At 45.2% G+C, this 14,214-nt stretch overlaps 1 protein-coding gene across 2 annotated transcripts in view; it reads right to left on the bottom strand.

Moving 5' to 3' along the window:
- RAB43 (RAB43, member RAS oncogene family) overlaps nt 1-11,013 on the bottom strand; it is a 66,488-nt gene extending 55,475 nt beyond the window's left edge. The window contains exon 1 of one of the 2 annotated variants that reach the window (XM_075939658.2): nt 10,695-11,013. In XM_075939658.2, coding sequence (XP_075795773.1) covers nt 10,695-10,907 — 213 coding nt within the window. In that variant the 5' untranslated portion in view covers nt 10,908-11,013. The remainder of the gene's footprint in view (nt 1-10,694) is intronic. The other variant, XM_006125840.5, reaches the window with a different exon arrangement.
- Between the last annotated feature and the right edge of the window lie 3,201 nt (nt 11,014-14,214).

Raw genomic sequence — 14,214 nt, 5'->3', positions numbered from 1 at the left:
TGCATATCCACAGGTAGATTACTTTGAACTGTCCCCCAATGATGTTAAAGCAGCAGTGAAAGAGTGGAGAACTTTCCCTCCGAACCCCTTTTATTCCCCTTTAACATTTTGATAGCAGATGGATCAATATGTTACAAAGAGTTTTGCCAGCTGCCATTACAAACCATACAATCCAAAAGAAGATGGCAGTAAGGTATTCTTCAGGAATCAATGTATTATCATCACTAAATATTACACAAGAACACAGAAATGACTGAAAAGAAAACCTGACTGGAAAAATATGCAGGGCTTGACAAACCACGGCAAAATCTACTTGCCAGCCCCGCACTGTGCATGCGCAAGACCCACATTGCGCATGCACGCGCCGCCGGTGAACGGGGCGACCAGCTGAAATCTACTTGCCACGGGCGAGTAGATTCACTGATTTGTCGAACCCTGAAAATCTGAATAAATATACCATACACTATCCACATATTTCAGTGTGGATTTAGCAATTCCATATACACTAGGAAAAGGTTTACCAATGTTTAATGGACTCCATTAATAGTCTCTTGTTCTCTAAAGCAAACTTTCTTGTAAGTAGTTTATGCTGAAAACAATGAACAGCTAAATTTTTAGATATAATTCGTAGTTTTTCCAATACCCATGTACTCATCAAATCTTAAGCTATTTTTATTTCCTTCCAACAGCCCTCAGTGGAGAAGGAAAAAGTTAAGAACTATTTAAAAATCAATGGGGCCAGATCTAATGCATCCAAAGGTGCTGAGGGAGTTGGCTGATGCGACTGCAGAGCTACTGGCCATTATCTTTGAAAAATCATGGTGCTTGAGGGAGGTCCTGGGTGACTTAAAAGCTGGTTCCCTCCAGCACCGTCTCCACAGTGCCACACCTCTCCCCGCACTGTCTCTCTCAGAGGCAGCAGCGCAGGAAGGGGCAGGGGAGGCTGCCGCAAAGCAGCCTCTGCCTGTGGCGGACCCAGGCTTGCTGTGAGCAGCTCCTGTCTGCGGTGGTCTGGGTTGGCCGTGAACACAGGTTGCTCCGGCAGCAGCCCCTGCCGGCCTGGCTCTTACTGCATGTAAAATGTAGAGCTGCAGCGGGGATAGCTCCTGGACCTGGGAGCCAAGACTGAGCTGGGCTTGCTCAGTCCTGGATTGTGCCTGGTCGAGGACCTAGCCCCGCTGTAGCTCTGCAGTTGAAATGTAGCTCCTATTACATTTAAACCGCAGAGCCGCAGTGGTGGTAGCTCGACTGAGCGCCTTCCCTTGTCGACTAATCGTGTAGTGGATACAAGTTATAGCCACTACACGATTAGCCAATTACCTGCCTGTTAACATCCTTAGTACAAAGTGTATTACACTGATGTGTAGGATGTCATTACCTGGTGACTACGGGTCACAGCCAACTTCTAAGAAAGCTCTGATTCAACCAACTGAAAACGGACAGAGTTTACAAAATTTTGTCATTGCAGAAAATGTATCTCACTGAAGAGACCAGTGCAGGATTAGGTCAACATATATTGTGCAATGTACATTTAGAAGAGAATTTTTTTGCAAAATCAGATAGCAAAATAAGCAAAATGAATATTTTTCAAGTTGTCTAGAACAGCTTTTTTAGCACTGAGAAAAATGCTGCTTAGCAAAGGTTAATGTTGTCCAAGGACACTCAAAACTGGGAAATAAAGTTGTCTTACATCTCTGCTCCCTATAATAATTTACTGGCTTCCTTCCTACTCTGTATTCCTAAAGAAGTTTGGAAAAGTGGCGCTGAGTGCTTTCAGCTCTAAGCAGTGATTAATTGTTTAGCACTACAAACACAACAGGGGAGTTAGCACGTTATCAATCCTGCAGAGAGTAGAAATTCTCATGTCATTTCTTTGGTAGTGGATGCAGAGGGCTCTACCTTGTAAGTGATTCTAAACCAGATGACTGTGTTTAATCCCTTACATGTCAAATGGCAAACAGTCTACATTTCAGTACACAACACATTCCTGTATGTACTTGGAAAAGCTTTACCAAAACAATTTTGTAACTTAATCTGCATGTTCCTTCCCCAACAAGAAAAAAGAAAAGGTTTAATCAGGCAATATGGAATTTCCACTAAAGAATTTCAATTTAAAATGATACTAGTACAGAACAGTGAAGGGAAATAAATGAATGGCTCATCCTGCCATGTCTCATTCTAAAAGAAAAGAGGCGCCAGGCTGAATTCTAGTTTGCTGGGAATGTTGCACTCCTGTTTGTGCTAATACCTGGGGTGTCAATTTAACTGAGGAGAGGGCCAAATTCTACTTTGGTTTATGGTTTGTGGGCTGGAATAGAAAGATATCCAGGGAAGAATATGACCTCTATATATTAAGGCCCAGATCCACAAAATGACTTAGGTGTCTAGGATCAAAATGTAGGTACCACTTGAGAGTCTGAGATACTCAAGACTTTGCTCAGCTGCTGCTTAACACTGGAGGTGCCTACAGTTTTTGCCATAAAAGTCCCCTAAGTTCCCACCACCAGTCATGCTCACAAGGTACCCAGACAGCTAGCTCATGATTAAGCCACAAAGTACCTTAGTGTCCTCAAACCAGGTGAAAACAAACACTGTCTGGCCTAAGTTGCCTGCAGCATTGGATCTGGTAGGCATCCTCAGGCATGTCTAACTTTACTCAAAATGGGCAAGGATGGGAAAGACCCTGATAACCTTTAGTTCAGTGGTCAGAGCGCTCACATAGGAGATGGGAGACCCTAGTTAAATTTCTCCCTCTGCTTGGGGTGGAGAAGGGATTTGAATGGGTTTCCCATCTCTCAGGTGAGTCCTGAAATGTATGATTATTTTTCACTCTCTCTCTGGCCCAATGGCTTCAACAGGAGAGACTGAGAGAGCCCCACTTCAGCCAATCCCAGAGTTCAGGGCATAAGGGAGATAAGCCACCCACCCACTCAACTCTGATTTCGTGTAGAGTTGGGTACCATCTACTGCCAATCTAACAAGAAACGACTTAGGCACCTGACTCCAGAAGAAGGCTCCTGGCCGTGGATCCAAAGCAAATATATGAATCTCCTTCCAGCTCAGATTTAGACACCTGACTCTTGGGAGGGGTGAGGCTTAGGAAAGACTCCTCTCCTTAGTATCTGCTTTGGCTAGCCCAGCTGGGAGAGGGCACTGGTTTTTACAGATCCCATTCTGAGGTTCTGCCTCTCTTTACCTGCATTGTAAAGGGAACTTGGGCACCTAACATAGGGTTTGTGGAGGACACTACTATTTCTGCCCTTTGTTTCTCTTCCTTCCCTGTCTTTGTGTCTCATCTGTTCTTTCCTCTATTTCTGTGCTGCAACTTCCAAATCATAACCCTCTGTGAACCTCCCCTCACTCCATTTGATACAATGAAATAGTTCATATTGGCACTGATGTGCAAAGTCATTGGGATTTAGACCTGACACTCCAGATTGGGGTTGGGGAAATGTGATACTTAAGTGTAACCATGTACACGATTAACTGATGAGCCTGGGCTCATCAGTTAACCTTCATGGTTACATGCAGGCTCCTAGTATATGCAGGAAGCCAGCTTTTAAGAGGTAGCAGCATGGGGTGGGAGGCAGCTCCCCAGGAGCCGGTGCACACAGGAAGCCAGCTTTAAGATGGCTCTTTGGGCATATCGGGGGCCTGCATATTAACTGATGAGCCCAGGCGCGTCGGTTAACCATGTACTACGTGGTTACATGTTCACATCCCTACATGTGCGGGGGAGGGAGAAAGGGATCACTCAGTGGTTTGAGCATTGACCTGATAACCCAGGGTTGTGAGCTCAATCTGCGAAGGGGCCATTTAGAGATCTGGGGCAAATCTGTCAGGGATGGTACTTGGTCGTGTTGTGAAGGCAGAGGACTGGACTCAATGTATTCATCATTGTGGAGCACGCATATAATATAATATATGGAGATATACCTATCTCATAGAACTGGAAGGGAGCTTGAAATATCATTATGTAATACATACATAAACTCAGGATGAACTATTCCATTAATTCTTAAACACTGATATGAGAGAGAGCCTACAAAACAAAATAATTTAGATTTTTTTGAAATATTTTTCAAACGAAGGAAATTATTCCTTGAAGGAACAGACTCTAGTCCTTTAGACCTCAATGAGACAATCTCCTTTGACTGTATCCACACTCCCTTTTTCTCATCTCATTGAAATAACAGATTTTTATCAGCTTTGTACGATTGTGGGGGGGTTGTTTGTTTGTTTGTTTTTTGTAAGAGTGCCTCCTTTTATGTTTGGAAAATGCCCCCTTCCACATTGCGTGTGCCATTGAAAGTATTAAATAATCTGAAAAAAAGCCATGGCCGTCTATCATGCCAACACACCCTTTGTCAAAGATCAGTTCATACATTGTAACTTGGTGTTGTAAAAATCTTTAGCTTTTTATAATTAACCAGCTATTTGGTTATCTGACAATGCCCTAAACTGGGTGACTAGGCAGAAAATTAAAAGCAATCAAGTGAAGGACTATGTAGCTCCAGGGACACTACTCTTGGTGGCGGGCTGGTGGCCTTTTGAATTAAAAAGTCCAGTACTCCATAAAATTCTCTTTCACTGTTTTTTTAAACACCTCCTCTCCCTTCTTTTGCTTTAAAAAAGAAAAAGGAACTAATGACATTAACTACAAAGTGCTAGCAAATGAACAAAGAAAGCAACTCGGGGAGGTGGGACTATTCTCTAATCTTTCTATTATTACAATCTTAATGATTATTTTTAATAACAATTGATAAAGTGTTTAGAAGTGTGATACATAAACTGTTGTCCCTTTAAGACAAGGATAGTTATCAGTCTCCCTGATTAATGCTCTGATCCCTCATTCAAATCTCTGCAAGCAGATTTCTGAAGATCTGTGGGTGCACAAAGGTTTGTCTGCATAGGTCCTACAACAGAATTGGGGCCTCTGATATTTACTGTATCTTCACGTAAACTTGGCAGATACCCAACTTTGGGGCCTAATGGACAACTATAGGCAAATGCACTTTGCCTGCTCATCTGCAGGCCACTACTTGTTCTGAACTATTCACTCTACTACAGGCAGTCCCCGGGTTACGTACAAGATAGGGACTGTAGGTTTGTTCTTAAGTTGAATTTGTATGTAAGTCGGAACTGGTACATATTGTAGGGGAAACTCTAGCCAAACATTTCTCCAGAGCTCAGTTTTATTCTCCCACACCTCACTTCCCTCAGTCCTTTATTCTCAAGCTGAGGTGTCTGCTGAGAAAAGCCGCTCCGCGTCTCCCTGGTCTGCTGGGGGGGACGCTAGCTCTGCGTCTCCCTGGTCTGCTGGGGGGGAGCAGCTAGTGCAGGGTTGCCTCACCCTGTTTGTAAGTAGGGATCCGATGTAAGTTGGATCCATGTAACCCGGGGACTGCCTGTATTGCTTCAATTTTGGCATTCACTGTTTAAGTGAGAAAGAAGTCTGAGAAGTTCTATTTAGTACACAGCAACGTAAGAAAACCCAACAGGTGTTTATACAGAACTTTAACATGCATATCAGCTGATGTGTATTTTTCTAACAAACCAGTAGGTGAGTGTCATTTTTAAAATGGCCAGTCTGTCAACCGATCCCAAAGATTCATGTCAGATTTAATCCATGATTTTTGTAAATTTCCAGCCAAAATAAATTGCTCTAAGTGATAAATGAATAGAAACTAATGAAATTTTGTTACCATGCTAATAATGATTTATGGATCTGTCCTTTGTTATCTCTGCCAAATGCTTTCTGTTACTCATTGAGAACAAATGATTGTTTTACTGATGGGAGTATTACCATGTACTTCAGTAGGGAGCAGTTAGGTTGGATACAGCTCATCAGAGTTTCTTCCTGGCAGGCTGCTGCTGCTATTGTATTTACCTGCACCTCCACAGGTTTAGGTGATTGCAACTCCTGCTGGACATGGATCGCTGTTCCCGAGCAATGGGAGTTGTGGAAAACAGTGTCCTGTCCGTGCCGCCTCCCACAGCTCACATTGGCTGGGAAGGGCAATCAATGGCCAACGGGAACTTCAAGCACTGTACCCATGGAAGCGCAGGTAAATGTATAGGAATGACGGCCCATCAGAAGCTAACTCTAACGAACCGCCGCCGTCTTATTGCCCACCCCGACTTAGACCAATGCTGAACACTCTTAAAATCACATCATCTGTCCTCATGGGTGTAATCTGGTCAAAAGGATACAGTTAGGTCTTATACACTACAACTTTTAACCATGCTGAATTGGGTTCCCTGGCACTGCTGTTGCTAGAGATTCGGCCAATTTTTAATAGAGCTGGTTGGAAAAAAAAATCAGATGAAATGTTCAGCAGACTATTTGATTTTTGACAAAGTTCCAGTCAGGCAGGATTCAGTTGGTTTCCTGGTAGCTTGCCCACCTGCCGGTTCTTAATTTGTAATGAAAGAAGTGCCAAGACTCAAGGAATTTTTTAAAAACTTTCATAAATGACACAGCAAGCCCAGAGGTGCCTGGACTATGACCTGCCAAGTCTAGATGAACTGAGGCTCAGCTCTGGCACAAATTAAGCACTGCACCTGGCTACTTGGCAACTTGCCTGCATTGGATCTGACTGCAGAAGAAAGAGGGAGGGAGAGGACTTCCAGGGTCTACAGCAACCCACCAAGCAGACAGCCCCAGAGCTGAGACTCCATTCCATTTCATCAAGAATTCTCTATAAAGGCTGATTATATCAAAAAGGCAATGAAGAAAAAAAGCAGATAAAATATCTTTCCAAATGCCGAAAGGGACATAAACTTTGGGTCACAGAAAGAATCTCGTTTTAAAGTTTGTTGCTTGCAGGAATAAAGTTGAGGATTCTGCAAGATGTTCCTTTCCCCCTGCCAACCCTAATCAGCAAAAGCCCGGCTCGGAGGGAGATACTTCTGTAAACGTTCAGCCTGGAAATGTTTCTGGAAACCCTAAATAATTGCAATTAAGACATATAATGTCCTAAACAGCAAGGGAAATTAAGCAATGTTTTTAAAAAAAGCTTTGCGTTTGAATTCTCACTCAAATCACAACAGCTTGCATTCCACTGTGTTGTGATACCACCTCTGCTGTGATGAAGAATGAAGTCAGAGAATCAAGTATATGGTATGAATCTTAAGGACATGTTGTAGTTCTGAGAAGGACTTTTAAAGATGAGTTTATTTACCAAAGGATATAACAATAACTTTTCAATACTTCTCATAACTACACCATTTTCCAAAAAGAATCCCAAAAAACAACTAACCATCTACATGGAGAAATTCCAATCAGTAGAGAAATCCCCAGTCACTGTGAAGTCAAAGCAGCACAGAAGTAATATTGCAGGAGCAGCTGAATAGCCAAACAACAATTATTTCAATAGCGTTTAGTAAACACCCCTTTCTTTTAGGGTATTCTGTACAGTTAGCCTACATTTAAAAAGAAAAACCCTCTTTCAGGTTATCTTTTCAAAATGGAAAATCTGCAATGTCTTGCATGATCTCACCAGAAATGTGTTAATATGTGACATTTACTTGTACAGGATTGTTTCCACAAAAACTGTGAGATGCTGAGCTTAAATAGTCAGAATAAGAATCCTCCCTGCCCTGCAGGAATCATCATAACCTGCACTGAAACCAAGTTTGTTGAATACATAAGGCCTATCAGTTTCATAATGTCCCATTTAACTCCAAGTTGTATCTGTGGTTACAAAATGAAAATAAAACGCCTCCCTCTTCTCAGTTTCCTGTAACATGCTGAACAAACTTATTTAGAAACAATGAGTAGTCCTATGGAACCTATTTAGGTTAGATGTGCCCAAGCCATCCTCAAGAGCTGAAGACTGCTAGGTAAATTTCGAATCCAGAGCTGGATCCAAATGTCACAGTTAGTCAATATTCAATAGGCCAAACAAAAGTCTCTCATTTGGGAATGTTCTGATCCATCACTAATTCTGACCAAAATGTAGAGCCAACTAAAGTATGTCTACTAGCAGACATGACTAAATACATATTGTAGATTAATTTGCCTTTTAGTGGTGAATTAGAGATTATTTTTCTTATAGTCAGTTCTTCTGCAATAACTAAGGAGTTCAGTTTAGTGCCTGAACTTGAGCTGCCCAATTCTCAGTGTCCCTAGCAGAGACACATGGCACAAGAGATACATTTCTCTCTTTTTATATCTGGCATTTAAATGAGCCAAGTTTCAGTATAAGAGGGAAAACCCCACTTCCTAGCTGGTGAAAAGCAAGAAAGAGGAACTAATAAAAGTTAAAAAAACAAAAAACAGAATGATACTTTTTTTAGAGTGGCTAGAAACCTCAACTGCTTACTCTAGCTGTTCAGACAGAACTGGAACCAGAAAAACAAAACACCTGCAAAGGAAGTAAACAGCCTAATCTTTGAGCTGTCCATAGAAAACTTTCCCCTTGCTGTAAGTTCCTCATTCCTTTGAGCATTCTCATCTGTCATCTTTTTCTGTTCCTAGCATTGTTGCCCAAAATCCACACCAAAACCATTCTGAAGGAAGAAGAATTGATTAGAGCAGAATTTCTCAACCTTTTTTTATAAAGTACCCCTTTAAAAAAATTATAAGTACTCCCAGTACCTACAGTTTTCAGACGCACACATTTTTTTCTACCATTGCAACACATTTGTTTAAACAACTTAATTGTAGCCAGGTGGGAAATGAAATTTCTGGGTGTAAAAAGTACAAAAATAATAAAGCGCTGTAAAACTTAAAAAAATTCAGTTTTCTCCAAATTTCAGTTGTTGATGTACCCCCCGGACTTCTCTTGAGTACCCCTAAGGGTACTTGTACCACTGGTTGAAAAACACTGGATTAGAGGACCTGGGACCCTACCTTGACACATAGCTGAGACACAAACTAAAATACAATTGCAATTACAATATTTATGTAACACTTTCATACTAAAGAGGCCCTGCTGCGGGCTGTGACCAAACTGAGATCTGCTCAGCTCCTGGGAAAAAGGGAAGGAAATGAGCAAATATGGCTGCATGCTACCTAGCTTCAAGAGCAAAGCCATGCTCCGGGAAGAACAATCAATGGTCCCCATGTATGCACAAGCTGAGCCTGGGCAGATGCACACCACCTGATGTTTGGCTGGTGCTACCTTGGTGCCTGCCTGGCTACCTGTGCCACCACCAAATCACCCTGCACATGTCTAGGAGCCCTGTGGCCCACCTGGGTGATTTAAAAGGGCCCGAGGCTCCTAGCCACCACCGTGGCAGCAGCAGCAGTTGGGGGCCTCCAGGCCCTTTTAAATCACCCCTGGGAAATACCCCCTTTTCCCTTTCCTCTCTCCCATCAGGTGGCCTGTTCTGGAGATCACTGGATGACTGTCTGGGCTAGTCCACAGAATAAGCTTGAGCAGCTTCAAGGCTTGGGGTGTTCAGCATCAAAGAATAAACAGATGAAGTGTAGTGTGCTACAGCCATATTTTCCCTCTTTTGAATTTCCCCCAGAAATGGTCTGTCCATCTGTGCCACGGATACAATGGGGCTATTTCTCAGAGAGTTGATATGCCAGTTTTGTGTGGCACCCATGTGGCCACATGGCTGAAATACAGGGGATGGAGAGGTCAGAATTCAGGTCTCTGAATCATTCTGTTCTGTAGAAAATGTCTCTCAAAGTGGCTTTGTGAAGGGTTCCTTGTATAGAGACAGAGAGAGAGTGTGTGTATCAAGGTCACACGTAAAATATTTAGGACAAAAAAATCTTTATTTTAAAATTAACTACCCACCCTGCAACCTCAGTCTGCGCTCTGAAATTTAAGCTGTGTCCTTGGTAGCGTGTGTGTCCTCACCAATAACCAAAACTGACACACTGTCTTGAAAACTCTGCCCTGAGAATGTAGCTTGCTGCTGTTGAAGTGTGAGCAGAAACCAGACAATGCCACAGTTGTAAAGGTAAACTTAAATTTTGTCACACCCCCAACGGGGAGTAGATCTTTGAAGTAAACTAAAAGTATCGCTTCTGAACACAGCAGCGCTTTGTCCTGTCCGGGCGCAGCGATCCCGCACAGAACTCTGAAATGCAGCCGCCCATTTGAACTTTCAAACAAGAAAGCGTACACATAGAATCATAGAATCATAGGACTGGAAGGGATCTCGAGAGGTCATCGAGTCCAGCCCCCCGCCCTCAAGGCAGGACCAAGCTCCGTCTACCCCATCCCTGACAGATGTCTATCTAACCTGTTCTTAAATATCTCCAGAGAGGGAGATTCCACCACCTCCCTTGGCAATTTATTCCAATAACACAACACATTAATATCACACCTGATAACCAGTCTCAGGAGTGCCCACTTGTTGGACAGTTCCGCTGTGATCACCCTACCTGTGCAGGGAGCAGGGGCAGTTTACAGACTCCCAGAGGGACACGCTGGGAGGGGAGCGGTTTCCCGGCAAGTTCAGGAAAAGGACGCGACCTGTCTGAGGGCTCTCCCTCCCTGGAGCGACCCGGCATGAGGCAGGGACAGGCCGTTTGCTGCCAGCCAGGGTCTCCTTCCTCTCCCTTTCCCCACCCTCCCGTCGCGGCGCTGGGGCAGCAGGCAGGCCACGAGAGGAGGGCAGAGTCACGCTCCCGCTGCGGCCACTGCCTGCCCCTCCCGGGCCTTGTCCCAGCGGGCCGGGCGCCCTCAGGCTGCGGTTCAGGCCCCCCGGGCGGCGGGGCCGCTCACCTTGACGCGCTTGCCCTGCAGCTCCAGGCTCTTCATGGTGAAGTCCACGCCGATGGTGCTGCCCTGGCGCTCGGCGAAGGCCCCGGTTTTGAAGCGCTGCACCAGGCAGGTTTTGCCCACGCTGGCGTCGCCGATCAGCACCAGCTTGAAGAGGAAATCGTAGCGCTCCTCCGGGTCCGGGCCTGCCGCCCCCAGCGCCGGGGGGCCGGGCATGGCCGCGCCGGGCTCGGCTCCCTCAGCCTCCGCCGCGGGGCGCCGGGCTCTGCGCAGCGCCGGGCCGGGCCTCGCCTCGGGCCCGCCTCTGCGCCCGCCCTCCTGGCACGGCCCGTCACACGGGGAGCCTGGGCGTGCTCGCCGCCCGCCGCCCGCAGCCCTGGCCTCGGCCACGGGGAGCAGCCCCAGCCACCTCCCCGGGTCACTGGTGTCAGCCCCGCTTTGGGGTTGGGACACCCTTTCTGCCAGGCCTTGTACACACACAGGCCGTGTCGAAATGGGCCACTTAGTCCCGAAAATCAGCCGCTTTTCCGGAATAAGCTGCGAGCTGCCTACACTGGCCCCTTGAATTTCCGGAAAAGCACTGACGCTCTACTGTACGAAATCAGCTGCTTTTCCGGAAAAACTATTCTGCTCCCGCTCGGGCATAAGTCCTTATTCCGGAACACTGTTCCGGAAAAGGGCCAGTGTAGACAGCCCAGTAGTCTTTTCCGGAAAAAAGCCCCGATCGCGAAAATGGCGAGCGGGGCTCTTTTCCGGAAAAGCACGTCTACATTGGCCACAGATGTTTTTCCGGAAAAAGGGCTTTTCCGGAAAAGCAGCCTGCCAATGGAGACGCTCCTTTTCCGGAAAAACTGAAAACGGAATAGTATTCCGTTTTAAGCAGTTCCGGAAATTCATGCCAGTGTAGACACAGCCTAAGGGTGCATCTATACTGCACCCTTATCTCAAAATAAGCTCCGCAGTTTGTGCGACGCAAATGGCATAGCTTATTTCGAGGTACATTCAAAATAGCTTTTTTCAAAATTTGGTGCTGTCTTTATAGCACCACCTTTTGAAATAAATCGCTATTCGGAAATGCCCCTTAACCCTCATGGAACGAGGATTACCAAGACGTCAGAATAAGCCTCCTGATATTTTGAAAACTATTTCAAAATTGTTTTTAAAACTATTTCAAAATAACAGGCTGCTTCAATAGACACAGAATAGCTATTTTGGGATACTTCTGGTATCCCAAAATAGCTCCGCAGTGTAGATGGACTCTGAGGGTATGTCTACACTACCCTCCTAGTTCGAACTAGGAGGGTAATGTAGGCATACCGCACTTGCAAATGAAGCCCGGGATTTGAATTTCCCGGGCTTCATTTGCATAAGTGGGGAGCCGCCATTTTTAAAACCCCGCTGGTTCGAACCCCATCCAGCGCGGCTACACGGGGCTCGAACTAGGTAGTTCGGACTAGGCTTCCTATTCCGAACTACCGGTACACCTCGTGGAACGAGGTGTACCGGTAGTTCGGAATAGGAAGCCTAGTCCGAACTACCTAGTTCGGGGAGGTGTACCGGTAGTTCGGAATAGGAAGCCTAGTCCGAACTACCTAGTTTGGGGAGGTGTACCGGTAGTTCGGAATAGGAAGTCTAGTCCGAACTACCTAGTTCGAGCCCCGTGTAGCCGCGCTGCATGGGGTTCGAACCAGCGGGGTTTTAAAAATGGCGGCTCCCCGCTTATGCAAATGAAGCGCGGGAAATTCAAATCCCGGGCTTCATTTGCAAGTGCGGTATGCCTACATTACCCCGCTAGTTCGAACTAGCGGGGTAGTGTAGACATACCCTAACAGACTAACAGGGCTACCTCTCTTTGGCTTTTGAAAGTATGGGCCAGAGTCTTGGCTGGTAGACTAAAGATGATGCTGTGCCTGTTTACATCAGCAGACAATAAGGCCCTAGTTTTTTGTTGCTGAGTAATTCAGGGACTCAAGTGAGACAGTAAGTCTGTGTCTAGACTACTTGCCTCTGTCGTCAGAGGCATGTAGATTAGACACATAGGCAAAGTCAAATGAAGCCGCGATTTAAATGATCGCGGCTTCATTTAAATTTCCATGGCTGCCGCGCTGAGCCGACAAACAGCTAATCAGCTGTTTGTCGGCTCAGCGCGGCAGCCATGGAAATTTAAATGAAGCCGCGATCATTTAAATCGCGGCTTCATTTGACTTTGCCAAAACAACAAATCTACATGGCTCCGTCGATGGAGCCATGTAGTTTAGACGTACCCTAACAGATAGAACAGGAGGTAAAATATGATTTAACCAGGAATGCACATTACTTTTTGTCTGAGTTTCATTCCCAAACATTACTCGTAAATTACACCACTTAGACTTCACAAGTGGGTCATTATTGGAATCTTAGATGTTTCCAAAAAGATATTTTCAGTAGGAAAAGTTACATTTTTGTATGACTTTACAGCGAAACAGTAGCTCCTTCAGAAGGCAATAGCAATTCTTGATTGGTAAGACACACCTGGCAAAAAGTGTTGCCCCTTGCACAAAAACAGAGGCAGGGAAAAGCTGTTTGACTTGGCATGTAATTGGGTAGTCAATTAACCGATAAGCAAAAGCTTACAGGTTAATGCTGTAGATTACACGCATTTCCTCCCCCCCTTTGCCAGTAAATTTTTAGCAGGCGGGCCAGCAGCCCAACTCATTTATGGCTCTCGCAAGGTTTAGGGCCTATCCCTGCTGCAGTTCTGCATTTAAAGTGACTCAGTTCCGGCTTGTGCGGGGTCTGGGAGTGGGGATAGAGTGCACTGGCTGCCGGCCTCGTCCCTGGGGACTATAGAATAGTCAACTAACCGATAAGAATTTATGAGGTTAATTTACTATTCAGTTAATTAATATTTTACATCCCTAGTTTGTATGTGACAGATGTCAGAGAAGTGTGCCAGAAACTGTGTTCTACATTAGCAGCAGCTCAGGGCCAGAGGATGCAATTTCTGAGGGAATCCATCAAAATGCATCAGAAATTATCTCTAATGCCTGGAATATAGTTGTGAATAAACTGGGAGAGGGTGAACTGCCCATCCATAAGAAACTATATCACCTCAACTAGGACCTGAGGAAATAGGAAAGCCAGATGTAACATGCAATTCTGACAGTGTTCCCTGTGTCAAAATTGAATCCCCTGAATCAGGGCAGAGCAGGCTGTCTTTTTTTTTAATGAGGGTGAAAAACCAAAATGTATAACCAGAGGCAAAATCTGGTTAATATTCTTATTCAGACGCTATGCTTGTCCTCTGCACTTGCCAACCCTGAGCACCCAACTCAGTGGCCCCTGTGGTGTTTACGTCACCCCTGACCATTCTTCAAATCTCTCTCCCACACTGAGTCTTCAACCCAACAGGGTTGGGCAATAACAATCTGCCCTCTCCTTCCCACTCACCGTTTGGTGGTGGCCTCCCCCACATCTTTACTCTTCAAGGTTGCAAAGTTCCTCAAATGTTACGGAGAATAAACATTTTCTGGGAAGGGAAGTA

Source organism: Pelodiscus sinensis, chromosome 11, assembly GCF_052426305.1.
Source record: "Pelodiscus sinensis isolate ZL-2025 chromosome 11, ASM5242630v1, whole genome shotgun sequence".
Taxonomy (NCBI): domain Eukaryota; kingdom Metazoa; phylum Chordata; order Testudines; family Trionychidae; genus Pelodiscus; species Pelodiscus sinensis.
The sequence above is the reverse complement of the archived record's forward strand: the minus strand, read 5'-3'. Positions and strand labels throughout refer to the sequence as shown.